The 27,800-nt window shown below is 50.2% G+C and overlaps 11 protein-coding genes across 11 annotated transcripts; 6 read left to right on the top strand and 5 right to left on the bottom strand.

The window, feature by feature from the left end:
* Positions 1-38: 38 nt before the first annotated feature.
* On the top strand, positions 39-3,072 carry HOO65_030032 (Coatomer subunit beta; the record flags this gene model as incomplete). The annotated part of the gene is made up of 3 exons (XM_071001850.1): positions 39-343; positions 414-2,836; positions 2,921-3,072. The coding sequence occupies 3 exons, from the start codon at positions 39-41 to the stop codon at positions 3,070-3,072; spliced, it is 2,880 nt and encodes a 959-aa protein (XP_070859711.1).
* Positions 3,073-3,689: 617 nt separating this feature from the next.
* Positions 3,690-7,035, bottom strand: HOO65_030031 (Histone-lysine N-methyltransferase H3 lysine-9 specific dim-5; the record flags this gene model as incomplete). The annotated part of the gene is made up of 4 exons (XM_071001822.1): positions 3,690-4,715; positions 5,813-6,237; positions 6,729-6,915; positions 6,991-7,035. 4 exons carry the CDS (start codon positions 7,033-7,035, stop codon positions 3,690-3,692), a joined length of 1,683 nt encoding a protein of 560 aa, XP_070859710.1.
* A 630-nt stretch (positions 7,036-7,665) lies between these two features.
* On the top strand, positions 7,666-8,465 carry HOO65_030030 (Mago nashi protein; the record flags this gene model as incomplete). The annotated part of the gene is made up of 4 exons (XM_071002365.1): positions 7,666-7,747; positions 7,801-7,896; positions 7,994-8,057; positions 8,234-8,465. 4 exons carry the CDS (start codon positions 7,666-7,668, stop codon positions 8,463-8,465), a joined length of 474 nt encoding a protein of 157 aa, XP_070859709.1.
* A 1,164-nt stretch (positions 8,466-9,629) lies between these two features.
* Positions 9,630-11,171, top strand: HOO65_030029 (vacuolar import and degradation protein; the record flags this gene model as incomplete). The annotated part of the gene is made up of 2 exons (XM_071002150.1): positions 9,630-10,322; positions 10,647-11,171. The coding sequence occupies 2 exons, from the start codon at positions 9,630-9,632 to the stop codon at positions 11,169-11,171; spliced, it is 1,218 nt and encodes a 405-aa protein (XP_070859708.1).
* A 319-nt stretch (positions 11,172-11,490) lies between these two features.
* On the bottom strand, positions 11,491-13,042 carry HOO65_030028 (tRNA (guanine(10)-N2)-methyltransferase; the record flags this gene model as incomplete). The annotated part of the gene is made up of 3 exons (XM_071002145.1): positions 11,491-11,863; positions 11,956-12,815; positions 12,929-13,042. The coding sequence occupies 3 exons, from the start codon at positions 13,040-13,042 to the stop codon at positions 11,491-11,493; spliced, it is 1,347 nt and encodes a 448-aa protein (XP_070859707.1).
* Positions 13,043-13,821: 779 nt separating this feature from the next.
* HOO65_030027 (ribonuclease P 40kDa subunit) lies at positions 13,822-14,804 on the top strand (the record flags this gene model as incomplete). The annotated part of the gene is made up of 3 exons (XM_071002314.1): positions 13,822-13,873; positions 13,936-14,037; positions 14,326-14,804. The coding sequence occupies 3 exons, from the start codon at positions 13,822-13,824 to the stop codon at positions 14,802-14,804; spliced, it is 633 nt and encodes a 210-aa protein (XP_070859706.1).
* A 149-nt stretch (positions 14,805-14,953) lies between these two features.
* Positions 14,954-15,622, bottom strand: HOO65_030026 (Ankyrin repeat-containing protein P1E11.10; the record flags this gene model as incomplete). The annotated part of the gene is made up of 1 exon (XM_071000292.1): positions 14,954-15,622. One exon carries the CDS (start codon positions 15,620-15,622, stop codon positions 14,954-14,956), a length of 669 nt encoding a protein of 222 aa, XP_070859705.1.
* A 548-nt stretch (positions 15,623-16,170) lies between these two features.
* On the top strand, positions 16,171-18,739 carry HOO65_030025 (uncharacterized protein; the record flags this gene model as incomplete). The annotated part of the gene is made up of 2 exons (XM_071001910.1): positions 16,171-18,378; positions 18,491-18,739. The coding sequence occupies 2 exons, from the start codon at positions 16,171-16,173 to the stop codon at positions 18,737-18,739; spliced, it is 2,457 nt and encodes an 818-aa protein (XP_070859704.1).
* A 1,739-nt stretch (positions 18,740-20,478) lies between these two features.
* Positions 20,479-21,483, bottom strand: HOO65_030024 (mitochondrial 54S ribosomal protein uL10m; the record flags this gene model as incomplete). Its single annotated transcript, XM_071000291.1, has 1 exon — positions 20,479-21,483. One exon carries the CDS (start codon positions 21,481-21,483, stop codon positions 20,479-20,481), a length of 1,005 nt encoding a protein of 334 aa, XP_070859703.1.
* Positions 21,484-22,105: 622 nt separating this feature from the next.
* HOO65_030023 (26S protease regulatory subunit 6A) lies at positions 22,106-23,713 on the top strand (the record flags this gene model as incomplete). Its single annotated transcript, XM_071002123.1, has 3 exons — positions 22,106-22,422; positions 22,565-22,980; positions 23,043-23,713. The coding sequence occupies 3 exons, from the start codon at positions 22,106-22,108 to the stop codon at positions 23,711-23,713; spliced, it is 1,404 nt and encodes a 467-aa protein (XP_070859702.1).
* A 636-nt stretch (positions 23,714-24,349) lies between these two features.
* On the bottom strand, positions 24,350-27,157 carry HOO65_030022 (Sexual differentiation process protein isp4; the record flags this gene model as incomplete). The annotated part of the gene is made up of 3 exons (XM_071001875.1): positions 24,350-26,731; positions 26,859-26,975; positions 27,086-27,157. The coding sequence occupies 3 exons, from the start codon at positions 27,155-27,157 to the stop codon at positions 24,350-24,352; spliced, it is 2,571 nt and encodes an 856-aa protein (XP_070859701.1).
* Between the last annotated feature and the right edge of the window lie 643 nt (positions 27,158-27,800).

Here is a 27,800-nt window from a genome sequence, read left to right as displayed (position 1 = left end):
ATTCAAGCCTGCACCCAAGGTCTTACACATCTTTCACGATGGCTACGTTCCTGGAGAACGCCTACAGTCTTGTCCACCAGGACAATGCTGCTGACGTGCCTACTCTTTCAGACCTGCGCACGCAGCTGGAAAAGGGCACTGACGAGAGCAAGGTTGAAACCATGAAGCACATTCTCACCATCATGCTCAACGGCGACCCCATGCCGTCTCTTTTGATGCACATCATTCGCTTCGTCATGCCTAGCAAGTACAAGCCGCTGAAAAAACTCCTGTACTTCTACTATGAGATATGTCCTAAGCTCGATGCATCCGGCAAGCTCAAGCAGGAGATGATTCTTGTGTGGTACGTCTATACCATGATATGTGCCATTTCTACCTCCCCTACTAACTGTCTCCCTCCCCCTTGTTTCTAGCAACGGTATTCGGAACGATCTCCAACATCCCAACGAGTACATTCGCGGAAACACGCTCCGTTTCCTCTGCAAACTGCGCGAGGCCGAATTGATTGAGCCCTTGCTGTCCTCTGCCCGCTCCTGCCTTGAACACCGCCACGCCTACGTTCGGAAGAACGCCGTGTTTGCCATTGCCTCCATCTACCAGCATTCGCAATTCCTGATCCCCGATGCCCCCGAGCTCATTGCCAACTTCCTCGAGGCCGAGACTGACTCGACCTGCAAGCGCAATGCTTTTGCCGCTTTGAGCAGCATCAGCCATGATGCCGCCCTTCAATATCTAAGCGCTGTCTTCGAGGGTGTTGTCAACGCCGAAGAACTCCTTCAGCTTGTCGAGCTCGAGTTCATCCGCAAAGATGCCGTGCAGAACACCCAGAACAAGGCCAAGTACCTGCGTCTGATCTTTGATCTTCTTGAGGCAGGTGCTTCGACTGTAATCTACGAAGCTGCGTCTTCACTCACGGCCCTCACCAACAACCCCGTTGCCGTCAAGGCCGCTGCCAGCAAGTTTATCGAGCTGAGCATCAAGGAGCCCGACAACAACGTCAAGCTTATTGTCCTAGACAAGGTCGATCAGCTCCGACGCAAGAACGAGGGCATCCTTGACGATCTCACCATGGAAATCCTGCGCGCCCTCTCGAGCCCTGACATTGACGTTCGTCGCAAGGCGCTCACAATCGCCATGGAGATGGTGTCGAGCAAGAACGTCGAAGAGGTTGTTTTGCTCCTCAAGAAAGAGCTAGCCAAGACCGTGGACCAAGAGTTTGAGAAAAACTCGGAATACCGCCAGCTACTCATCCATTCTATTCACCAATGCGCCATCAAGTTCTCCGAGGTCGCTGCCAGCGTTGTGGACTTGCTGATGGACTTCATTGCCGACTTCAACAATGCGTCAGCCGTTGACGTCATCAACTTTGCCAAGGAGGTTGTTGAGAAATTCCCCGAGTTGCGTCCATCGATTGTCCAACGCCTGACCTCAACCCTGGGAGAAGTCCGCGCTGGCAAGGTCTACCGTGGCATTCTCTGGATTGTTGGCGAGTATGCACTTGAGGAAAAGGACATTCGCGATGCCTGGAAGCGGATACGCGCTAGTCTGGGCGAAATACCCATTGTTGCATCTGAGCAGAGACTACTAGATGCCCAGGATGACGATGAGGAAAAGAAGGAAGCCGACGAATCGTCCCGCGAGAAGCCTGCCACCTCGTCAGGATCCAGACGTGTGCTTGCCGATGGCACTTATGCTACCGAGACTGCTCTTACCAGCCAGTCATCCGCTGCCGCCAAGCTTGAGGCTGTCAAGGCTGCTTCCAAGCCACCTCTGCGCCAGCTAATTCTGGATGGAGACTATTACCTTGCTACCGTTCTCGCTTCCACTCTAGTCAAGCTAGTCATGCGTCACAGCGAGCTGTCGTCTGATGAGGCCCGTACCAATGCTCTCCGTGCAGAGGCCATGCTCATCATGATCTCAATTGTGCGTGTCGGCCAATCACACTTCGCCAAGCAGCCTATTGACGAAGACTCTGTTGACCGTATCATGACTTGCATCCGGTCTTTGGCTGAGTTCACCAAGCACAAGGAATTAGAGACCGTCTTCCTGGATGACACCCGTAAGGCCTTCCGCGCCATGGTTGTTGCCGAAGAAAGCAAGCGGGCAGCCAAGGAAGCAGTGGAAAAGGCCAAGACTGCTGTTCAAGTTGACGACGTTGTCAACATCCGGCAACTGGCCAAGAAGAATGCTGGCGATGGCACTGATGAGATGCACAGGGATCTCGAGCGGGCCACTGGTGGCGATGCTGCTGCTGAAGATCTGTCGTCAAAACTGAGCCGTGTTGTCCAGCTCACTGGCTTTTCAGACCCTGTATACGCAGAGGCTTATGTCAAGGTCCACCAGTTTGATATTGTTCTTGATGTTCTGCTTGTCAACCAGACCACAGAGACCCTACAGAACCTATCGGTCGAGTTTGCCACTCTAGGTGATCTCAAAGTGGTTGAGCGGCCAACAACCCAGAATCTGGGCCCCCATGATTTCCACAACGTGCAATGCACGATCAAGGTTTCATCGACCGATACAGGTGTCATTTTTGGCAACGTTGTCTACGATGGCGCTCACTCGACGGATACCAACGTAGTTATTCTCAATGATGTGCATGTCGACATTATGGACTACATTCAGCCAGCAACCTGCACGGAGACGCAGTTCCGCACTATGTGGACTGAGTTTGAGTGGGAAAACAAGGTCAACATCAACTCCAAGGCAACCAGCCTGCGCGAGTTCCTGTCGCAGCTGATGGCGTGTACCAACATGAACTGCCTGACGCCTGAAGCCAGTCTGAAGGGTGACTGCCAGTTCCTGAGCGCCAATCTCTATGCGCGCAGCGTTTTCGGTAAGTGATTTACACAAACACCTGTCCAAATTGTATTTGTAGGAATGCTAACGTGCTTTTTTTTTAACCTTTTTCCTTTTGCAGGCGAGGATGCTCTGGCCAACCTTAGCATTGAACAGAAGGGCGAGAACGGTCCCATCACCGGTTTTGTGCGTATACGGAGCAGATCACAGGGTCTGGCGCTGAGCCTGGGCTCTCTCAAGGGCCTAAACAAAATCGGTAGTGTAGGCAACTAATGGGGGTCTGGCAAGAGAAGTAAGGGAATGAGGTCAATGACGAGGAGTTGCGTTTTGAATGTTATCATTGCTGTTGCTACTGATCTGTGGCGGGTCTCCGGTCGTTGTTTTGTCTTTTTTTGTCTGCCTGTCTGTACTGTTTACATTCTATGCCCTCCACGTTTGTGTTTGCATTGCATCACGTACACCAAATTCTGAGTAGGGATTGCTTTCCGCAAAGTGTGATTTAAAGTTTTATCCGATGAGAGATTGCCTGTTATATTTTTTTGATCAGATATTGCCTTTCTAGCGGTGACGTCATTGTGATGAGAAGCATGCAAATTTTTAAAAACGCCAGGGAAAAAAAAAAAAAAAAAAAGTTGAATATGGTGATAACTCCCATAGCAACGCCAGTGAATACAGGTACCAGAAAGAAAGAAGAGAAAAGGGCTATGGAAAAACGTAAACGCCAAAGGGGTATTCCTAAGCAAGGGTCAAAGAGAGCGGGAAAGAAATAAAAAAAAAAACAAAAGATGGAAAAACGAGCGAAAGATAGGAAAAAAAGAAATAGACGACGTAGGCGGGAATAAGGAATGAAGGGCAACAGATGATCAAAAGCAATGCATCTAACAACTAGCTCAGGGAGAAGAACGAGGTTTTGTAAACACCATGGCATTCACAACATGTCCCGTCTGCCAGCCCTGTTTCTCAAGGGACTCTCCATCTCGCAGCAGGCGGCCCATGTACACAAGGCGCACATGGCGATGTGGCGGCAGCTCGGCCTTAGCTGCAACGGCCTTTTTGACGATGCGCACGGGATCCGACCGGCTGATTTCCACCTCGACATCACGAGCGCCCTCATTCAGGCGAGCTGTAAATTTTACAAGAGACAGAGTAGTTCCAGAGGCGGAGATCGAGGGGGGGCTGAGAATGTTATCAATGACACTCTCTTTAGTCTGCTGGTCATTCAAAAAGTGCTCCTCATCATCCTCAGCTGTCACGGCAGAGTCCGAGTCCGAGTCCGAGTCCGAATCCGAGTCCTGTTGGACGATGTCTTGTGGATCACAGATGATCTCTTTGGGGAGCTGATATAAAAAGCCGCGACTATCGTAGACGCCATGAGAAGGGTTCCCAGTGGGGATTGTGATTCCAGCAGCGTCGATGATGCTTTGGGCAGTGGAAATCGCCACGTTGCGAGCGTCCCCAGTCTCCTGCGCACGATCCGATGCCCATAAAATTTCGAGGGCAGCTCGTAAACTCTGCCAAATCTCGGGTTGCCCGTCGTCGCGGGTGTCGAAAAATTCCCGCCGGCAACGGTCGATGCGGGCAACGGTCCAGCGCTGTCCGGCTCGATTATTCCATCGCTTACGACGCAGGGGTTGGTTGTAGATAGTCTCGGGTGCAACGTTGTTTGTGTTGATCGCAGTTGTTATCGCTGCTCGATGCAAGTGACGCTGCTCACTGGGTGTCCTCTGCGGGCGGGGCCGGGGCCGGAGGCGGCTTCTCGAGCTCTGGGAGGGTGTTGGTGCGCTGGCGCTAGATATGGCCCCAGGTAAAGAGAGGGCTGACCCTGTAACGGGAGTTGAGTGGGCCGGGGCCGGGGCAGCTCCAGCGGTAATATTGGAGGTGGAAGAAGGGTCGGAGGAAGGGTCCTGGTAGGGTCCCTGTTCGATAGAGTTACAACACCCCTAGAAAGATGTTAGTGGGTATGCCGACACTGGGATAGCACGGTCAGCACTGCTTATGTTGGTTTAAGACGAAACAGTTGACTTGGTTCTAATAGTGCTAGTGTGTACGAACCATTGTAGCTGGATTGTGAGAGCGCCGATGTGGCAACAGCAGCTAAACTTTCTTGTTGCCAGTCACAAGATCAAACAAGTGACCAAGAAGAGAAGTAAAAGAAAGAAAGAGAGGCAGGTACGGCGCTGTGCTGGGCATTAACAAAAAAGCCTTTGAATCTGGGCGCAGAACAAGCTGTGGGAGAAACAAGGCAAGCCCAATTAAGAGAAGTGGGGTCACAATGCAATCACAGCGCAGCGCAGCCACAAGCAGTACAACATTAGCAGGGCAAAAGAAAAGGCAGGAGAAAAGGCGAAAGACGAGACGAGGCAAAGAGAAGAAGAAGAATGGCAAAAAGGTTGGACACAAGGTTGGACACAGCGCTAGTCAGACAACATCAATGAGGGTAGGGTGAGAATGCGAAAAGGCGTAGCATTTCGCAATAATATATGCGTGTACAGAAGCGTACAGCCCAAACAACCCAGGAGAAACGTCTAACTTGAACAAGTTAAGTAACACAGACCGAATAAAGAAAAAAAGGGAAAGACGATCAGGAAGAAAGCTCAAAGCGGCTTAGAATAGAAGTTTATCGCCCATCGAAAACAGGCGAGACAATGGGGAGAGCCAGTGATTGTCCTGATTAAGGGTCAAGATGGGGCCCAAGCATGAGAAGTGGGGCTCGGTTGGAGGAGTGGGTCCCGGAAAAGGCCGTGGAACAGCGATACTGCCTTAAATCCAGGCGCTAGAGTTAGTGTTTGGTGACTCAGCTATGCTGATAGGGTTGAACTAGGGTTGGTGGTTTTCGGAGCTTAGCCTCCAGTGAGTGATTGTCTTCAAGGTCCTGGGTTCACGCCAGAAGGCGCTGCGCAAAAAAGAGGCGTATACACATGGCCCCCCATGCCACGCCGCCACGCTAGCTATTACGGACATTCCACTACCATAGATATCCCCGGCAGTTCTTCGACCCACACAAACATCGCACCATCTCCGCCACCTTGGCCGGATCATCCTCATCCTCTTCGCCGTCAACTTTGCCGTTCAGATAGTCAAATGTCAGCTCAGTCCCCGCTGGTATGTACTTGATCGCAAACAGGGCTAGATCCTGGATGTGCTTGTCGGCATGGTCGCCCACGCGCACAAATATCTTCATGTTCGGATTGCATGAGTGGTTGACAAAGCGTGTTGGTCCCGACATGAACTCGCCGTCGACAAATAGCGGCGGCGCCGAAAGCCTCTCGTCAATGGACGCAGGGTCAAAGAACTTGTCGAGCTCAAACAAGTACACATCTTTTCGCTGCAGCAGCTCTGCCCGCTCCCGGCGACGATCGGCCTCGGTGGCTGTGATGATCTGGCCAATGTACTTGTCGACGAACTGGCCAGCACGGATGTCAACTGTAGATCGAACACCTAAATGCGGTGGAGATTTCACGGGTTAGAGCTTTGGCAAAATACATCATAGAGGGAGTTTCGGACAGGCAAGGACGACAATGAACAGTGAAAATGAAAACATGTGTAAAGGAAAAAAGAAGATGGATACTGCCTGGCTGTTCTCGTTCTCCCCGTCCACTTACCCCATCCGCGGCCATTACTTGTGCGGAATATCTGCAACGGCACCGTTCGCCCTCGCTCAACCACACGATTCACGCAGTTTCTGCTGCACGAACATGCCTGATGGCACTCATATATTGGTGCCAGTGATTCAAGTGCCGTGTGTCTCAACAGTCCAATGCGTGGACCGCGTACGCAGTATGCCGTCAGCAGCGTCTTCTTCACTGAGACACTACTACCTCTATAATTGCCTCCGCCTCCGCCCTCGTCATCACTGGAATCACCGCTAACAACTTCTCCAAGGCATGAGCAGCCACGCGAGTGGCAGGAACGGTCATCAAGACACTCACACCCGCTGCGGAAACTATCCTCAACAGGCGCGACGCCAGCGCCGTACTGGATAGTGGAAATGAACTGGAAATCTCTTGGCATCACAGTGTCGTCGATGTCATTGACAATAGTTATGGGAGCTAGTTTGTGTGATGGAAAGGATTTAATCTGACACCAGTGGCAGCTTTTCTTCTCCTCGTCGAAGCCCTAGAGGGGGGGTATTAGGTGCTCGTGTCAATGCATATACAGAATGGAACAGGTAAAACGGCCACGCTCACTCACTGGCTTGCCATGCTTAAAGAAGTGGTTGCGCATATCTGCCTCCATTTTGAGGAAATGTAGCAGAGTTATCCTTAGGGCGTCAGCGCTAGTTCAGGGCAATGGGGTTTCCCGTATTAAAAAAAACAAACAGCAAAAAGTCATACAGGTGAAGCTGCTAGATGATTATGGGAGAACAATCTGGGACTTGGTTGAAATTCATTGAGATGTTGCGACTATCTCTTAGGGTTAGAACCTTTGCTTCTTGAGCTTTTCGGTTTAACACCGGCTAAACAGGCAATCTTGCGACCAACCAACTTGCAAACCACTAAGTTCAAGGCGCATTCTCAATGGCCAACTTTTGTCTATCGTGACATTTTGTTGCTGCTTCTTCTCGACATTTCTTTTTTCTTTTTTCTTGTTTTTTAGCGACTAAAATTCCTCTTGATAATTATCTAGAGCTAAGATGACCTCGATATCAGACCCTCCCACGTCGAACACTGCAGACCCGTTCTATATCCGCTATTAGTATGTTTCCAATCCACGGGCCGTTTCTTGCCCCTCTGTAGACTGCTACTTTGCGCCAGTCAATGAGTAGACTGGCAATTATGAGGAGAAGTGGCTATGTCTCGTCTATGTCGCAGCTGGGCAGCAGGAGGGAAACGCTTTCCATCCAAGGCTAGGAATAGCAGACTAACAATGGATTGGCTTCTTAGTTCTGGTCATTCAGGGCGCTTCGGACACGAGTTCCTTGGTTCGTTGAAACCCGCTGCTTTTTCCCGTAACTAGCGTTCCAGAAGTGCCGTCCGTTGACTAACGAGTTGCGAACTCCAGAATTCGACATACGAGTAGTTGGTGATGGCAGCAGTGCAGTTGCGCGATACGCGAACAACTCGAACTACCGAAACGATAGCTTGATCCGCAAAGAGTGTGCGTTATATCCCGTTTCCGCCAGTGCCTTGAGGCGCGCGGAGTAAAGCCTGAAAGCTGCTGATACGAGCTAGCAGTACTAACGTATGCGAACTAGTATACCTAAGCTCACTTGTTGTCGAGGAGTTCAAGCGCATTGTCAAAACAAGCGAGATCATGAAGTAAGTGCAGAGTGCAACTTGGTCTAGTCCGCCACGGGTTGACTTGCGCTGCTGCCTATGTCTGTGGCATAGAACAGTAGTAGTGAGACAGCACTGAACGCAAGACAGGCCTAGACGCATCTGCCGCATGCCGTCAACTATCAGCCGCAAAGCTAATCCGTTTGCATCGTGTGTAGGGAAGACGATTCTAAATGGCCGCAGCGCAACAAGGACGGCCGGCAAGAACTGGAGATACGCCTGGGAAACGACCACATTTCGTTCGAGACCGCCAAGATCGGAGCGCTGATTGATGTCAGCGAGTCAGAAGACCCCGAAGGTCTGCGTGTGTTCTACTACCTGGTGCAGGACTTGAAAGCTTTGGTGTTTAGTTTGACGGCGCTACACTTCAAGATCAAGCCAATTTCATGAGAGGCTGGGCAAAAGGGGGAAGGCAAGACCGGACGGCATGAACTCGATTATGTGTTCTATTTTTGCTCCCTTCGCAAGGTGGTCCTGCATTGTCTTTTTGTGGAATTATAAGAGTGCGGGCCTAGTCGGCTACACCATGATGCAGACCTATGAACAGCGGGAGAGAGAGAGACCCGGAAAATACTCTAGGGAGAGAGCATTGGTGAGGCGGGTTGGTCGCGTCACTATGCAATGAGACAGCATAGCAAAACAACACAGGTATCATATGAGATATCGCCAATTTTGGTACCGCATCTGCGACTATGTAATATTCTGGCTACAAACGAGTTAAGGGTGTCTCACATTTAGTTGCCACGCTTCTGTGCAAAGCAATGTGAGATGAGGCAAATGAGTAATGTGTACTCTGGGCAAGTTCTAGTGGCAGCCCGGCGGCTGGCTTAGGACAGCCGCTGGTATACACATGAAACACACAAAGCAAAAAGAACATACTGTTTTTGTTAGCAAGGTCTCACTCAGCCTTACTCCCCTCCTCCTGTGTGGGTGGGTGCCTCTAAGGAGGGATGATGGTGTATTGCGTAGTACTCTTTTTTTTTTTTTTTTTTTTGCTTTCTTATTTGATTTACTTTTATTTTCCGCTTCATTGTTTCTTCTACGACCTATTATTATTAGTATTAATTTTTTTTCCTTTTTCCTTTTTTCTTTTTTCTTTTTTCCTTTTTCCCTTTTTCCGTTTGTTTTTTTCACTCTTCTCATCTCTTTTCTCCCCATTTTCATCTCATTTATTTACTTTATTCCTTCTCTACGTGACTGTCGTCATCTGTCGTTTCTCCTTTTAACCTCTATTTCTCTTCCTCCCCTTTCCGCCATCGTGAGCAACATCAAGGAAAGCAACCCTTAGTGAACGTTCCCCTTCATCATTACAAACCTATACCAAAGTACAGGCCCTTCTTTTCTCTCGTCGCTTTTCCTGCGCGACGTCATTGGTTGCCCTGGTCTAGAGACAAGATCTTCTTCGGCTCGCCCCCTTGCTGCTTTTTCGCTGTCACCTTCTTTCTTGCACATGTTGTATTTGTAGATACGCATTGTCGCTTAATATTCTTGGTCGTGCCTCCCGATTCTTTTCTCTGCGCCCCTCCACCTCGCACCACGACAATTCTGTTTGAGATGCCGACGAATAACTCTTTATCGACGCCGCCTGCACCAGATTCGATGCTGTCACGGTCCTGGGGCTGTCCCGACGATACTACTCACGATTATTCACAAGACAGCGGTGAAAATACCGCTAGTGTTACAGGCTCTGCAGCCACTTCTACCTCTGACACCGCCTCTGCGTCTGTTTCTGCCTCTTCTGCACGTACAAACGCGGACCCGGCTGTAGACCCCCCACCATCATTTGCCCCGAACTTTAGCCCCTCTCACCCATCTCCCTCGGCCTACTCTTCTCCAACCAATCTTGTGCCGGCATCGGCCTCAACACCAACATCAGAATCGCCAACTGAACCTCCGTCCGAATCTACGCCTGAACCTGTCTCCGCAATGCCCTCCTTTCCTGTCTCCTCGCCGCTCACCCTAGAAACAGAACAGTCATTTTCCGTCTCTTCCGCCTCCCCAGACCAGCCCATAAACCTGTCCAGTCCCACGTCTTCGACGACTACCTCTTCGACTGACACCGTCCAACCGCCTGGTAGGGGCTCGGGTGACATAGATCACAGTGAATCGCGGCCAAGTGACCTTGGTTCTATCGAAGATCTTGCAGTAGAGATGGAGAGGGACGATGAGCATGGACCCCAGGAAGTAATTGAGCATGAGGCTACATACCTGTCGTATCCCGTGGGCGCTGGCTTCCCTTCTTTACGGGTAAGGCCTTCACGCCCCTTTCTCCATGACTGTTTGACTTAAACTCTTGCGAATCTGGTACTAATCATCCCCCTTTCTCCATAGACGCAACCAATAATTCCATCTCCATATCTTCGACCGGGAACCCGATACCATGGCACCCAGCAAGCAGAGCGCCAAATATACGATGTACACGTTGATATAAAATACGTTGACATGGCGGAGTCGTACCTGTGCGGCTATCTAAGAATTCAAGGTACGCATGTCTGCCTATCAGCATATCAGGCCTAAATCATTCCCCGCTATTCCACGTGGAATGCCATATCCACTGATGAAATCATCAAGCTGACCCCATATCTCTTTGCTCTAGGCCTTACCCCTGACCACCCAAAGCTCACTACCTTTTTTGAGGGCGAGATAATCGGTCCCAAGTACTCCTTCATTACTGACCACGAATCTTGGGGCGCCACTCAGCAAATTGACCTTAACCACTGGGGAAAGTTTGCTGTCTTTCGGCCATATTATAGAGCCATGCGCAAGGGTGTTATGCCAGCGCTGGAGAACTTGCCCAAGGACTACATCTTCATGCGCTGGAAAGAGCACTTTCTTGTGCCTGACCACACAGTCAAAAGTATAACCGGAGCAAGCTTTGAGGGTTTTTACTACATCTGTTTCAACATTTCGTTAGGCCAGATTAACGGCATTTATTTCCATGCTCGCAGTGAGAAGTACGTTCCTGACGCCGCCATCTTTAAGTCGGGCTTGAAACGTTGTACGAACGCTAACGTTGTATCTGTGCTTAGATTCCAACAACTACATCTGCAACACATCGATAATGGCGGCTACTGTTCCTCGCTAGAACTTCGGTAATATCTTTGCCGCCACTTTCTTCCCTTGTCTTTGAGAATACCCCCCCCCCACGCTCTCGCATGCGTACACCATCAGATACTCCTCTAGTTTGCTCGCCTTGATTTCTTTCCAATTTTTGGGTTTGATTTTGCATTTGTTTCAGTTCTCTATTCCATAAGCGAATTTTCGGCTCCTGTTGGCGTCTATTGCCAGTTGCTTTTCCGTCTTCTAAATTGGGCACACCCTCTATATATATACACATAATTGTTGCGCGACTTACTGCTCTGGCTGGTCGCTGGCCTAGCGTTCACACGCTCACCCCTCCTTCCCACCTGTGCACTCACGCTTGGAACCCCTTAAAGTAACTTTTGCGGAAAGGATTGAGCTCGTCCGCCGTGACGCCTTTGACATCTTGCATTTGCTTCAGCTCTGCCTCCCATTTTTCTAGTGCACCTTCCGGCACTTCTTCAACCGCCAATCGCTCATATGTTATCAGTCGGCGGGACCATTTATTGAACTGTTGAGTGCATACTGATAGAAGTCGTAACTGTGGATGCGAAGGGATGGGATACTCTACATCGCTCTCATCGACAGCGGGCATCCAAAAGGAAAGGCGACCTTTCTTTGTTAGAGTCTGCGAAGCAAAGACAAGAATGTCGGTAAGCATGGCAAAGAAGCTATACGGCTTTGTGGGCGGATGGTAGTTTGCGGCTCTGGAATATAGAGTTAGAACATGCGGGGCAAGGGATATAGAGATAGCAAAAGCCTGGGCAATGTTGCTCTAGAGGGATGATACGGGACCTACTTAACATCCTTTTTGCCGGCCTCTAGAAGCCAAGAGCTTTTTTCAGGGTCCTTGACTCCCAAAACCTTCAGCCCTTCTCTCACTCCATATGGCATATCGCAGACAATGCCGTCGAAAAGCCCTTCCCTTAGGTTGTTCACCCGAATAGGCGAGTTTGTCAAATCTGCCGAAAACACGTCTCCAAAGCAGGCCTGGATTCCATACTGTATGAAATTCCCTCGAACGCACTTGCTCGGCGACTTCCCCCGAAGTGGTCGACCGTCGATGTCGCTGCCAAAGGCCAAGGCTCCAAAGTGTGCGATGGCGACAGGGAAACTGCCAGTGCCACAGAACGGATCGTAGAAGAGCTTCCCTGGACCGGCTAGTGCAATGTTGGCGCTAACAAGGGCTAGCTCAGCATCCATGGACGTGGTGCTAATCCATGAGCGTTTCTTGAGGTCATAGATCCGGGCAAGGTCTCGGGCACCAGTGCCTACCAGACGGCCAAAGTGGGCCTGTGTCGGCGCTGTAACTCCATTCGCATGACTCTGATACGGCCATTCCTCTAGAATCGTGAACTCCTGGTCTGGTGAATTCATGGAAATGGGTCCACTAAAAGGTAACTGGGTAAGAAAAGAAGAAATGATATCTCGCTGTGCGTAGCGATCACGAGTTCCCTGGAAGGCGTCGATAGAGAATTTAAAGCTGGCTGTTTGGTAAACTTCCTTGGATGTCTCTGGATAGGATTTGACAGCATGTAGCAGATCAGGAATGGTGGAAGCCGTGGCCCAGTGCTCATAAATAGCTTGAGTGAGGATTGAGCGCTGTATTAACCTCCTTGCGGCCTCTGGTGAGGCCAGAGTCACAATGCAAAACGGGACCTAGAGAGAGTTAGATACAAGCTAAAGGACGTGCTTGGGCAAGCAGAAGTTCAGGCTACTCTTCATTTCCCCACGTGTTCCTTCGAAGCACTTTCCCAAAAATTAGCACTCACATCTTCGCGATAGTTCTTAATGACAAGATCAACACCCTCTAAAACTGCCAAGGACTCTAGCTCTGGTATCCTAAAGGTCTCGTGGACCTGGCAGAATCGCACAAGAAAGTCCATGGCGGGGTGTGGGGCGTAATGTCTATGAGGGGTTGACCAACGGAAGAATAGGATGTTGTTTCAACCTGCAGCAATGGCAAGTGAATCTAGGCTTTATGCTGGCCCCTAGACGTGGTAGAATAAATTATAAATAGCTGTGATAGCGGATCTCGCACCAAGAAGAAAGACCAGAGTTTGAGTTGTGTATAGTCAGAGTTTGCTAGACGCAATGCTCAATCTGCTTTGTACCACCATAGACTATGAAATGTGACTTCAACCGACGTTTAACCGTACCGAGAGAATAAAGCTACCCCGGGGCGTTCAACAGCCAGCATCATTTTCTTTCCTGCACTATCATTTACATGCCTGTTATAACAGCTATATGCAGCCCTTCTCTTCCTTTATTTTCTTCGTTGTCCTTTCCCATAAGATACACCAATGTTCGCCCTCCCCAATCTTCCGTCAACCAGACGCAAAAATGCTTCATCACCCACGGCCAAATGGGTCATCTAGATGTTGCCCAGCCTGGACTATCCAAAAAGCCACTCAGGGTCTTCAATGAACAAAGCTTTGTGTACCAACTAGATGTATTAGTTCCTAGTAATGCTGTTAATGCGCTTAGGGAGAAGCTCGAAAAGATAGATCTGGGGTCTGGTGCCATGAAGCTGATTATGACACTGGAGAATGTGTTGACGGGGGCTTTCTTTGTTCGGTCTTTCAAGGACGGTACGAGACGCTGCTGAAATTAAATCCATAAATCAAGCATAGCACAAGCTGACTTTTTCGCAGGCGTGGTCGCAATGATTTCGCAAACTACCCCTGACCAAGATGTGGTTTTCGAGTGCGCAAATGGTACGAATTCTCGTAGGTCTAGCTAGCTGTTTTTGCGACTACTAACACTCAGTCGCCTCTAGGAACCCTTACAATTTATCTTGACAAAGAAAGCTATGAGAGAAGTGGCCTCTCTGGGACTCCAGAGCCAGGTAAAGATAACCGGTCTCACAAGAGCAGATGGGGTAAGTCTAGTAAACAGGCCTTTCTCCTTTTCTACACAGACATGCGTCTTAGTAACGTCATGTCATTCATGCTAACATAAAACATGTAGTTGTGAAATACGACCTCACTCTTCCGTCCATGGTTCCAGGGAAAAAAGGATTCGAGCGACTACTATATGCATGCAGAAATGCCTTTCCTAAGCCACAAACATGGCTATTCTTGAAAGTTTCGGGGGCAAGGTATGTGTAATATTACTTACAGTCCATCACTGCCATTTCTTCCAATGCTTATTATTATGCAAACTATAGATGTCCCAATTGACCATTTGGCCCCCTTCAACCCTGTGGATATTCCTGTCCGCCACTCCTTTGAGACTATAGACTGCACAATGATGGATTTGCAGCAGGTCAAAACCCAACTCGCCAGCGCCTCCCGTCCGGATCTGGAGCTTGTGGCTGCCGAAGTTTACGAGTGGGCATCTCTCATTCGTCTCAATAGCCCGCGGGTCAGCCCCGGAGACTCCATCGACCCGTACTTGTCTCGCTATTCAGTGCCGACGCCCCTGGAGAGCCCCGTGCAGATAGCCAAATTCAGCTGGCAAGGGCCAGTATCTCCTGCTATGACAATTGCCGTGCTCATGGCTGCTATAGAGGTTACTCAAAGCAGGGATTGGGTCTATTCAAGCATCTCGACTTTAAGCAAAGGCGTAGCAGGAGCCAGTACAGAAACAGCATTTCTCCGCATACCAGACTCGGGCGGGCAGTTTTTGCTGTGGGAGGTAAAATAAAGAGCAAGAGGCAAATGAAAGAAAGGAGGGAAGAAGAAGAATGAAATGCGCTGAACGAATAGATCTTGACATTATAGTAACTTTTGGGGCATGCAAGGGCTGGATTAAAGATTCGAGTCTCCAGCCTTGATTCTATCTGCGCTTAGCTCTTATGAAGACATCGACCCTCCGTTCAAATTTGATTTCCTTATGCTCTCCAGTTCTTCGCCAGCCAAGATTCGTGTCACCAACTGGCGGACTTCGGCTTGAACTTCAGGAGTCTCAAAATCGGGTCTCTGGGACAGCTCCTGAATCAAGGCCCGGATGGTTGGGTCGGCTTCGCCGTTTTCATCCTCATCCATAGTGCCCATAGTAACCTTGAGGCCCTTGGGAATCTCGGGCAACTCAGCTGGGTTTGTGGCCGCTGCTATGCCAGAGGCTACTAGAACCTGCTCTGGTGTTTGAGAGGCTTCCACTTTGGCAAGGTACTCAGCAACTTCGGGGAATTCCTCTTCCGCCATGATCTTCTCGCGCGCTGTTTGACCGCTGCTGTTGCGCAGGTAGAGGTTGGCGGAGAGCTCTTGCAGGAGGACACGGGCAGTCTCAACAGTTTCGACAACAAAGAGGGCGCTCTCGCCATCCTCGTCAAGGATATCAACGGATACTTTGAAATCGGAAATGAGGCTACGAAGAAGGTCGAGGTGGTTGTAGCTGGCGGCAGCATGTACTAGCGAATATCCGTATTCGTCTTGGACAGAAGCCAAGGCGGGGTTCTGCTGTAGGAGGGGCACAACCTCAGACGGGCTGTCAGCAGCCAGAAGAAGGACGTTTGGGGACATATTTGGCATCCAGAAAAGAAAGTGTCACGGGGTAGGTCTTTAGGCTGAGACTCCACGCAAGGTTATTTTCTAGCTACCAGGAAATCAAGATTGTTGGCTGACAAACTTTTGTCTCACTGAGGAAAAATTAGATTTAATCATCGCAAAAAAATTAAAAAAAAACAGATGCTGATAAGGGTTAAAGTTGCTGTACTACATCAACGTCACTGTCAGGCACGGCTTGGCGTCGAGGAAAATCTCAAACCCCCACTTTTAAGGTGTGACTAACCTAGATACTTCATTGCAGCCACAATCGGCAAGTCCCAAATCTGTTGGATGAGCAAGATCGGATTATAGCAACTACGTCAAGTTACGACATTGGTACCTAAGTACATGGATAAAATATAGACTGTGTAGGTATTGCATCTTTTATCTTGCCCATCAAGCATCATCCTTCCTCCCCTCTCCCTAGTTTCTTCATCAACTCATAGCACATTGAGCCTTCGTATTCAGGCCTTCGTCATCTCTTATCCCATATACATCCTTCATACTACAACTTGTCGCCCTTCATGAGCCAACATCAGGTCCCATTTGCAGACCAGAACTCAGATCATGTTTCCCACATGATTGCTGCTCTTGAAGCCCGGCGACAAGCTGGTGCTAGCAACAACAAGAAGCGAGGTGGAGGCAGCTTCAGAAAGACTGGCTTCCCGGTTAGCCAGTCACCTTCTGGAATACATGTCTATTCATGGAAGCTGTCTGACTGGGACTACAAACTCCGCGATCTCCCCACCTATGCCCGTGGTCTCTTCACTACCGCCAACACTTTGCAAAAGGACGAGATCGCCGTGCGAGGTTATGACAAATTCTTCAATGTCAACGAGGTGCACGAAACCAAATGGGAGAACATCAAGACCCAGACAAAGGGTCCCTATGAGCTAACCCTGAAGGAGAACGGCTGCATTATTTTTATTTCTGGCCTTGAAGACGGCTCTATTTTGGTTTGCAGCAAACATTCGACAGGCACCGGGCCTGATAGCAAGGCCAGCCATTCGACAATCGGCGAGGGTCATCTGCGCAAGCAGCTCGAAAAGATCGGCCGTAGTGTCCAAGACCTGGCCCGCGAGCTCCGAGCAAGAAATGCAACCGCCGTTTGCGAGCTATGTGACGACGAGTTTGAAGAGCATATTCTCAAGTATGGGCCGGAGCAAGCCGGTCTCTATCTACATGGCATCAACCTCAATCTTCCCGAGTTTGTGACATACCCTAGTGATCAGGTGCAGGGCTTTGCTCAAGAGTGGAATTTTAAAAAAACAGATATGCTGGTGATGCAGGATATTGACAAGGTCCACGAGTTCTTAGACAGCACGGCCGAGTCTGGCGCGTATGAGGGTAGAGACGTCGAAGGCTTTGTTATTCGCTGTCGGAGGGCTCCAACGCCTGATTCCCCTTTCTCGGATTGGTTTTTCAAGTACAAATTCGAGGAGCCGTATCTGATGTATCGCCAATGGAGAGAGTGCACAAAGGCCCTTATAGCCGGGCACAAACCCCGCATAGCTAAGCACAAGACCATCACGGAAAAGTACTTGTTTTATGTCAAAAAGCGCATGGCAAAGGACCCCTCCTTAGGCGAAAAATATCTCAAGAACCATGGCATTATTGCTTTGAGAGACGACTTCTTGGCATCTGAGAATCTCAAGGGCGGCGAAGCGGCCAACATGGACAGAGATAGTGACAGCAAGGAAACGTTCCCCGAGGTTACCAGGGATGTCATTATTGCTCCCATTGCCACCATTGGCTGCGGAAAGACAACCATCGGCTTGGCTCTCACCATGCTATTTGGCTGGGGCCATATTCAGAACGACAACATTTCAGGCTCCAAGAGACCGCCTCGCTTTGTAGCTGCCCTAAAGGAAGAGTTAAAAAGCATGCCCGCCGTTTTTGCCGACAGGAATAATGCCGAGCGCCGTGAGCGCAAACAGTTGGTTACTGACCTACGCCTCTCCATGGATGAGCCCACAATCATAGCCCTCAACTTCGAGCACTCTCCCGACTCTATCCAAGATATCCGCGAACTTACAAGGGAACGTGTATTGAAGCGCGGCGACAACCACCAGACCATCCAGGCCGCAAGTGACACAAACAAGTTCCTCGGCATCATGAACAATTTCATTAGTCGTTATGAGGCCGTCGACCCTGACAACGGTCCCGATACCGGGTTCGACTACATTATCAATCTGGACACGCTAGCCGGAAGCCGGGCAAATCTTGAAAAGATTGTCAAAGATCTACATGAGACCTACCCAAATTTTGTTTCCCAAATGCCTTCCAAGGAGCAACTCGATGCTGCCATGGAATACGCCCTCAACCATAAACCCGAGTTCCGACACGAAATCCGTGACCGTAACAGCAAATGGGGCAAAGGCGCCAACCATCAGCAACAACAACAACCACAACAACAGGGGCCTCAGACCGAAAAGCCAAAGAAAAAGCCTAATCTTGAGTACATGTCAGTCAATGTTTCCAAAGAAGCCATTGACTCTACACTCCAAAAGACCTTCTCGAAGCCTGGAATAAGTCCCGAAAACACCAAGCTTTACAATTACTTGAAGGCTCAGGGCCGCATCCAGTCAAACTTTCACGTCACGCTTCTCCATCGTGCCGGAGCCAAGGGCCATCCTGAGCTGTGGGAGAAGTACAAGAGTCTGTTCGATAGCGGATACAAGGCGACGGGTGAAATTGGAAAACTAGGCACAAACAAAGTGGTGCTAGAACGGGTACGTACTCCTGAGACGCTGTTTTCGCCTCGGTTTATAACTTCACTTTCACGACTATTGCGGACCCTTCGCTGACTGTCTCTTGTCCCAATCCCTGCTCCGACACATATAGGTTGTCTTTAACGACAAAATCATGGCCATAGTAGTACGTCTACATGATCCCACAAACACATGGGTTTGCACCAATAATATTGCCCACATCACCATAGGCACCTACGACAACACAACCAAGCCGCGCGAAAGCAACGACCTCCTGGCTGAGTGGCTAGAAAACGGCCCTAAAGGCGTTATTAGGGAAATCAGCTTGGAAGACAGGCCTGAAGTAGATGGGCATGTAATGGGTGTTGCCCAGCGCTTTTAGAAAAAACGCTAAGGGAAAAAGGACTGGGAATTAAGGTTACATATATGACAAGCAAGGAATAAAAAAGGGAACTGGTAACATGATCAACAGCATGGCAAGAACGCAGCCAGGGAACACACGCAGACAACACAATCAGGGAATACACAAAACGAGGCGTAACAATGAGGTCAGCCGGGGATATAAAAAAGGAAGAGCCGAGGGAAAGACAAAGGAGGAATCAGAACAGCAGCAGCAGAAGCAAGAGTGAAGATGAAACGCAAGGAACCACAGATGCGCCGCCATCGTCGCTACTCGTCATCCAGTATTTTACTAGCAAATGGGCCAACAAATGGCACTTCATACCTACAGCCAAACTGTGTTAGTGGTATTCTTAGAGGTGCATAAAAACTCAAGGTCTAGGATTCAAAGCACAAATGACGTATGTCCAGACTTACCGTTCAAGAGAGTCGGCATCTTGATATGCCCGAAACGTTAGCCAAGCAATCGCCGCCAGCTCTGCCAACATCAAAAAAGAGCTGAAAAAGCTAGACCACAATAACAGTACGTGCAACAGCGCCAGCGCTGAGAATAGCAGGCTAGATTGCCATGCATGAAATCGCACATAGTCGCTCTTTCGCTCTAGCGCAAGCAAAATCACAGCACCTGCAGGCGGGAAAACTAGATAGGCTAGACAAGCTTCGTAATCAAGCCGGAGGCCCAGGCTAGTTTCAAACTCTACAAGCGCCTCGCGCGAGCCGTCTGCGCCAGGAAAGGCACCAGGTAAAGATAGCCTGCTGGTTAGCCAGCCTCGCTGTGGCTGTGGATGTTGAAGCGGGGGGAGAATGGGCGGTCAGATTGTTGCTGATAGTTGTAGTTTGGGGGGGGGAGGAAAGGACTCTGGGACGGAAGAGGCGAAAATGATGTCCGGCGGGCAGCATAATCGAGGGATGCACGCGGCGTTGTGCCAGTGGGCGAGCGCGTGTTCTCCGGCGTCGAGGATTGGTAGGGCGCGAAATCCATTTTCGCTGGTGTTATTTTGGGGGCGGCAATCAAAGACTATGCAAAGATAACGCGAACATAAGATCTAGATAGAGAACGAACGGCCTCGTAAAAGAGCCAAAGGTTGGTAAGGATGGGTTTACAATGCACAGTAACAAGCTGAGCAACGACGAGGAGCAAGTCAAGCTAAGGGTGGTGAGGCAGAAGTCACATAGCAAGCAGGAAGGATGATATCACGAGCAAAAGGAGGAACAGAAACAAAAAAACAGCGTTAATCCCCGGCAAAATGTATCGCTTGTATCACGATTTCAAAGGGTTAGAATTAGATTCTTGAATATAGTAGGTTGGTTTCTCGATAAGGGAGGGGTGAGCAAGATTAGATGCATCTGGGCTGTCGTGACACACTAAATCAGGGTTAGGGGTCACATGTCACATGTTGTAGAAACAGCCCCACTCTAGCAAGTTGTTAGCGACCTACCACTATGTTTACAGGCATCCCAGATTGACTAGCATTGTGCCCCCAACACTACGCTGCTCTATGAAAATGGCAAAGACGCAAGTAGAACGGGTTTATGGAACCGGCAAAACACCAGTTTACAGAGAAAAGCCCAAAGAGAGAGTACAAGGAAGGGGAAGCCAACTCACATAATCCCAATGCAAAGCTAGTGTAATGTACAAATATAGAAATACAGAGACTGAGGTCCGCCACGCATCGTCCCGTCCATCGCAATCTAGACAAGTATTGCTGAAAACCGAGGTCTCTACTCCTTGTTTTCTTCCTTGCCATCTTCTGCAGTCTCTTCCTTTTTGGGCTCCAGGTTCTGCCGATGGCTCTCAAGCGACACATACAGCGCCTTTCCTGCACCCTCCAGAGTCGTAGAAAGGCCAAGTCCAGCGGACTGTAGTAGGTGAACAACTTGCGCCCGGAGGCCTGCCAGACCGCCCTTGATTCCACCAACCCATGCAACGCCCTGGTGGTCGAATGGCTTTCCTTCAATGCGGCCACCAACTAGCATGAGCTTGGCTAGGGCATTCTGGGTCTCCAGTTCATAGTAGCTGGGTCTCGCTCGCCGTGTTGGCGCAGGGGAGGCCGGGCCGGGGGCAAGGACCGAGAGCGCGGCGGCCAGATATGCGGGTGAAACAGCAGGGAGACACAGTGCTGCTATGGGGCCGGAGAGAAGGGGCTCCATGGTGGCGTGGATGCTATTAGGGTCACGAGCCTCTTCGGCAGATTTGATTGCTTGGTAGGCTACCCTGGAAAGATCGTGGTTGTATGTTGTGTCCTCAGAAACTCCCTTGGGGTCATGGAATTCGACAATGCGCATAGCGACGTTGAACATGCGGCCGCGCAGAACCTGCAGCTTGACATGGCTCGAAAGATCAACCTCTTTACCGTCGGCGCCACCGACATCGACCGGACCCACGGCCTTGAGAGCCACAGAAAGCTCACGGCGGACAGCAGCCCACTCGACTGCCGTCAGATTGTTGTGCTGGAAGAAAATTATGATTGGCGTTGATCGTAGTAACGAAGTGTATGTACGAATGATCTGGGATTTGCGAGTCTCCGGGGGCCGGGCCGACGGCGGTTGTGTGGGCGGGACATAGTTCTCGGGCAGGCGGAATGATCTTGGAGCCGCAGGATATAGAGCGGAAGGGCTGGTAGAAAGCGTTCTCACAAGAGCCGCGGAGGGGCTGAAGGAGCTGGCTAGGCTGACGGTAGGGACTGCACCCACGCCCCGGGCTAGTTGACGAGCTGCTCGAGGCATTTCCTACAACAAGTGTCAAAACTATGCGCCATCATCGAGGGCCTATATTTGGCCGGTCAAATGGCATGCAAAAGAAACTTACCACTTGTGCACTTTTTCGCTTGCGTACGGTTGGTCTCAACTACCAGTCCCGAGTTCCATCCCATGAGAACAAAAAATGCAGAGCCCACCAATGGCCAGGGTTGGAAAATCTGGATGACTAAGCAAAACCGCTGAATTCTAAATTCCAACTGTATAATGGGCCTGTCTGTACAAGGCTGGCTAGAAGCTCTGTCCCTTCCGTCCTTAGCTAAGGTTGCTGACGCGCCATTCGCTGGCGCCTTGCCTTATTATTCTGTCTTGGCCTTAGCAGGAAGCAAGCTTAACCTAGACCTATTAACGATACTGCCAGTAACTGTTGACTTCTGTCTTTTGTTTTTGCCGTGATATTGTTTGTCAACAGCTTCGCCCTACGTCCATTTCCTTAACCCCTCTTTTCTATTGCCCCTTTCTTCCTCTGCACCTTAGGCCTTGTTTTTAAACCTGTTCGCCCAAACGGCCGGTCTCTCAAGCGTCTCTTGAAGGCCCCCTCCCCCACACCTAGTAGCTCACCACAAAGTCATTCTCTAGCCGTTCATTCACAATGTCTACCCTCGAAGAGATAGATGATCTCGACCGCCATGACCGCGATGACAAGGATAACAAGAACCAGAAGCCTCCTGGTGATGGCAATGGCAAAAGTGGCGAGGACGATACCGATATGAAGGATGCCGAGCCCGAACAAGAAGAAATCCTCGACCAGGAGATTCTAAGCCTCAGCACTCAGGATATTCTGATGAGAAAACGACTGCTAGACAACGATGCTGGCATCATGCGCAGCGAGCATCAACGGCTACAACATGAGAAGCTGTCCATGTTGGAGAAAATCAAGGACAATGAAGAAAAGATACAGAACAACAAGTGAGTCCACCCCTCCAAAAACAGCTCTCTGAGCCAATGCTTGTCTTTGGCATTCTATCTTGCATGTCACCCCCAAGGCCTTGATTTTCACTACTCCCTTGCTGTTGCCAGCGGCCCTACTAACTACCTACCTACCACTTAGACAACTACCCTACCTTGTCGGAAACGTTGTTGAGCTACTCGACCTTGATCCCACCGCCGAGTCGCAAGAGGAGGGCGCGAATATCGATCTAGACGCTACACGTGTCGGCAAGTCTGCTGTTATCAAGACCTCTACCAGACAGACTATTTTTCTGCCGTTAATCGGTCTGGTTGATCCCGACAAGCTCAAGCCCGCAGACCTGATCGGAGTAAACAAGGACTCATATCTCATTCTCGACACACTTCCAGCCGAGTACGACAGCAGAGTGAAGGCTATGGAGGTTGATGAGAAGCCCAAGGAGAGCTACTCTGACGTTGGCGGCCTATCAAAGCAAATTGACGAGCTGGTGGAGGCCATTGTGTGGCCAATGAAGGAGGCCGAGCGTTTCACCAAAATCGGCATCAAAGCGCCAAAGGGTACGTGTGGATATCGAGCGGCCTTCATTTGCCATCTTATATTGTTCATGTATCACTAACAGGTCTGCTTCTTTGCAGGTGCCCTCATGTACGGCCCCCTGGAACCGGAAAAACACTACTAGCCAGAGCCTGTGCCGCACAGACGAACGCTACATTCCTGAAGCTTGCTGGTCCCCAGCTGGTGCAAATGTTTATCGGTGATGGTGCTAAACTTGTCAGAGACTGCTTCGCTCTAGCGAAGGAGAAGGCACCATCGATTATCTTCATTGACGAGCTGGATGCCGTCGGTACCAAGCGTTTCGACAGTGAAAAGAGCGGTGATCGTGAGGTGCAGCGCACCATGCTGGAGCTTCTCAACCAGCTAGACGGCTTTGCCTCAGACGACCGCATCAAAGTGCTGGCAGCAACCAACAGAATCGACGTCTTAGATCCCGCCCTTTTGCGTTCAGGTCGTCTAGATCGCAAAATCGAATTCCCCCTACCCAATGAGGAGGCGCGAGCTCAGATTCTCAGAATCCATTCCCGCAAGATGGAGGTGTCTGACGGCGTCAACTGGGGCGAGCTTGCGCGATCTACGGACGAGTTTGGAGGAGCCATGCTGAAGGCAGTCTGCGTCGAGGCTGGAATGATTGCCCTGCGGACGGGCAAAAACAAAGTTGGTCACGAGCACTATGTCGATGCTATCAGCGAGGTGCAGTCGAAGAAGAAGGAGACGGTCAACTTCTATGCCTAAACGTGCAACAAGCATGAGGTTTTGATAGCGCGGCGTGTTTTATTAGCCAAGCCCTTTCGGCTCTCTGTCTCTGTCTCTCTCTCTATAAATACATTGATTGCATTCAACAAGGAACAATCGCTACGGTCGGTCAGCCGACCAGTCAGTAGCAAGTACTAGGCGCTCACTATTCAGCTTTGTGCACCTTCTCCCATCATGCTGCAGAAATACATGTCCATACATGACGGCGATGCCACTCATATTCACACACACACACACTACCTTCCTACCTACCTACTAGTATCAAATAAGGCACAGTTCACCATGGCACACGCTGTCAAGTAGATGAATGTACAAGTTTTTGATTAGAAATCAGGCTTCGCTCTATCATAGGGGAATATTGATAAATAGAGGTAAGAAAGGAAGAGAACAACATTACAGCATCATCAAATCATGCAATATAGAACCACCCAAACATCGTGAAAGACAATGCAAAACAAAACAAAACGACAAGCTAATGAGCGGGAAAAAGGGATAGGGGAGGAAAATTATGAACAAAGAAGAGAAAGGAAGACAAAAAAATAAAAGTGTACAGGTAAATAAATGCAAGCAAGGGAAAGAAAGGCTGATTGATACGCGCGCTTTGGACCTAGGACTTTAATGGAACTCGCCCATCCGAGGCCCAAAGTACTCGCCTGGAGCCAAAGTCCGTAGAGTCCGCGTACCATCGTCGACGCCGCTCCCCACTACATTGTTCCCCCACCATTTGACCTTAACCTCAGGCAGCTGGAGAGCAAAGAAGATGAAGATGCCGGAGAGGGCAATGCCGCATGAGAAAGCAGCCGAGAGCACGTAGTTGTACTTAGACCACAGGCCCAGGAAGCGCTTTTTGAGGTATAGCCACGAAAAGGCGGCAACGGGGACTGCAGGCCAGATGTAGGTTAGATTGAAGGGCGCCCAGAGAAGGGCGCCATTGAGGGCTACAACAGGATGCACAGCACGAAGGAAAGTGCTCTTGGGGTAGCGACGCGAAAGGGCATAGAAAATGACAACGACCAAAAATCCCAAGGGGAAGCCGACCAACGTGGCCACATACTGCCCGCCCTTACCCCAAATCTTCTTCGGACCAACAGTTCCCCAAAGAACGGCGGCGGAGAAGAAGGTGTTGACGCCAGGGCAGGTGAAGCGGAAGGGGGCATCAGAGGTGCAAATGTCCTTGATGTTAACTTGGTACTGCAAAACGCCCACACAGATAAAGGTTGACACCAAGGTAGGAATCATCTGAGCCCAAAATGTGAAGCGAGGGGCGATCTTCAGGTAGTGGGTGAGCTTCTGGTCCGAGGCAAAGGACAGGGCCTGGGCGCAGGTCACGTAGCCATATGTTTTGAAGTAGCACATGGCAACGGCATTGCCCTCAACCCAAGCGCCTCCGATAAACTCGGCCAATACATTCAGAGTCACTTCGACGCCCGTCATTGCTGCAATTATGCCAATGGGGACAACAAAGATCAAGCAGAGTGCAACACCATAAAGCACAACCGCGGGAGATGTGTTGGTAGGCCACGCGCCAATTCCCACAGCACCGACAGTAATAGCAAAAGCGATAACAACGGCATACCACCACTCTGGCACTTCCTTGTAAACGCTCATCAGACGATTGTGTACGTCCAGAGCATCTTTGCGGGGGCCAGCGGGAGAACGGCCACGTATCGATTCCCAAAAGTCACGCATGCCCATGCGAATTTCGTGGCGGTGATAGAGAATTCCGTATGTGACCGTGGCGGTATAGACGGCAAAGAAGAACATGTAGGTAGACACACTTCCCGCCGACAAAAAGGGCGGAGAGTAAGCCTCGTACTTGGCAGCGTCGAAAATGCCGCGGCTGTCAATAATAGACGTGACATTGTAGCGCTTTCCAAAATGGTCAAACGGCTGGTTGCTGATGATAGGGAGGTAGGCCGTGTTGTAGGTATTGGTATACCACAGGGCCAGGACAACAAACATACTCAGAAAGCCGCCCATGAAGAAGTTGAAGGTGGAGAAGAAGGGCGCCATCAGAGGGTCGATCATGTAAGTAAACAGGTTCCAGTCGAACGAGTTGACAGGGTTTAGTGACATTCCCGAGTATGCGCCCGTCAGCGTCTGCAGAGTACCGTTGTTTGGCGCTATCCACGTCATCCAGCTAAAATAACCGAGGGCCGAGAACAGGTAGTTGGGCAAGAAGAAGTAGAAGAACATGCCGACGAAGGCGTAGGTGAAGAAGCGCATGCGCGACATAGTCCACACAGACTTGAGGGGGCCTTTGACCGACGTGGCCTCGGAGGCAGTGTCGTGGAAAGCAGTGTTCAGAGCAATGGTGACGAGGGACGACGGCCATACGCAGTATGCCGGATACACGAGAAAGCGGCGGCACATTCCAGCCATGCCGTAGCCGATGAAGTTGGTGGAGAGACCAATTAGCAGCTGGTACCCGGCAGAAAGGGCATACGGCTGGTCGAAGTAGTGAGGCAACACCTGGATCCACACAATGTAGTTGGTGGCAGGGACCGACTTGGCTACGTTAGACATGATGGTGATGAGCATGTGCTCCTTTTTATTGAACGGCCCGGGGTTGAGCGAGTGGCGGACGCCCCAGAGAGTAAAGCCAATGTCTGGAAGAAAGCGCTCCATGGCCTTGCCGGCCGGGTAGGCCAAGAGCTGGGGCACGGTAGAAATAACATAGATGGATGGCATGCGAACGTCGAAGAAGGCATTGACAAAGGCGATGCAGGCGCTGAAGAAGATGCCAATAATCCAGACGCGGATTGTTGACACGGGAAGCGAAGGGTCATCGTGGTTGTCGACAACAGCGCGCACTTCAGCATACGGCGAATTGTTGGTGATGAGGGCCACCTCCATCTTCATCTCCTGTATTTCGGCCTGGTGGCGCTCTGGGGCTTTCAGAATGTCTTCATTGGCGAGAAAGCTTTCGATCTTGGTGACCACCTGCAGGGGGAAGTTGGGGTCTTGGGCGAACTGCTTGTGGATTTGTTTGAGGAGCTGTGGGAGACGGAGGGATGGGTGGGTTGCAGGTGTTAGTCTGGCTCTCTTCTCATTGTATTGTTGGCTGCGTGAGGCAAGGTAGTGTGCGACGGAGCTGAAAACAAGGTAAAGAAAAGGTTCTTACAGTAACGGTCTCCTCCAACGTCATGCCAGATGCTATCTCCCTGACCTCCAGCAAATCGTCTGCTGTAGCATTGAGAATCTCACCCATAGGAGTCTCGACAATGGAGTCTATCCGGATCTAAAGGGAAGACGGGAAAGAAGAAGTTTGTTAACGTCAAAAGATCTACCATGATCACCAACACACACACACACAAGTGTAGTCAGCTGTCGGGGGAGCGCAGATCATACCTCGGTCTCCTTTTTGGACGCAGCCGACTCGTGCGTCGTAGTGGCGTGCACCGATTTGTTGTCCTCCATCATGACTACAAGCTTCCCTCAGGGGTACTCGAGGAAAAAAGAAAATAAAAACGACAACTATAGAAGTGCCCAACAGAAAGACGAGTCCAAGATGGAATGTTAGACTAAATGCAAAAAGTCCAAAGACAAGCAGAGAGATAGGATCAGGCTAGGGGGGGGGCATGAGGAGATTATAAACTTTGCAACTCATTGCTCGAAACAAACAAGGACCTGTCTAGCAGGACACAGAGCAGAAAACACAAATACAGGTTGCTTTTGCTGATACCCATGTGTAGCACGACATGGGAGTGCCCTCATAAACCACCTCCATATTGCATACCTGGGCTAGTGCAGGGGGGAGTGAGACAAGAAGGATGATGAGTGGGGATGATGGGAGGAGGAGGATAAGGACAGGCATTGTAGCAAGGGATTAGATTGGGCGAAAGAACTTACCCAGAAGAGAAGGATAATAAGAAAGGAAAAGCACGTCGATCCCTTTCTACTGCAGGTTGTAGCCTGCAGCTTGTTCCCACGGACAACCAACAGAGCACAAGGGACGTGGCGTTTAGTATTGGAGTTTCCCGCACCCTGTATGGGCGAATACGCAGGCAGTAGCGGGAGGTAAGAATAAGGGCGAGGATAAGGTTGGGGCAAGATGAGGATGGAG

This window comes from Ceratocystis lukuohia (genome assembly GCF_044167205.1).
Source record: "Ceratocystis lukuohia strain C4212 chromosome Unknown Supercontig3_pilon, whole genome shotgun sequence".
NCBI classification, from domain to species: domain Eukaryota; kingdom Fungi; phylum Ascomycota; class Sordariomycetes; order Microascales; family Ceratocystidaceae; genus Ceratocystis; species Ceratocystis lukuohia.
This window is presented reverse-complemented; position numbering and strand designations above follow the sequence as displayed.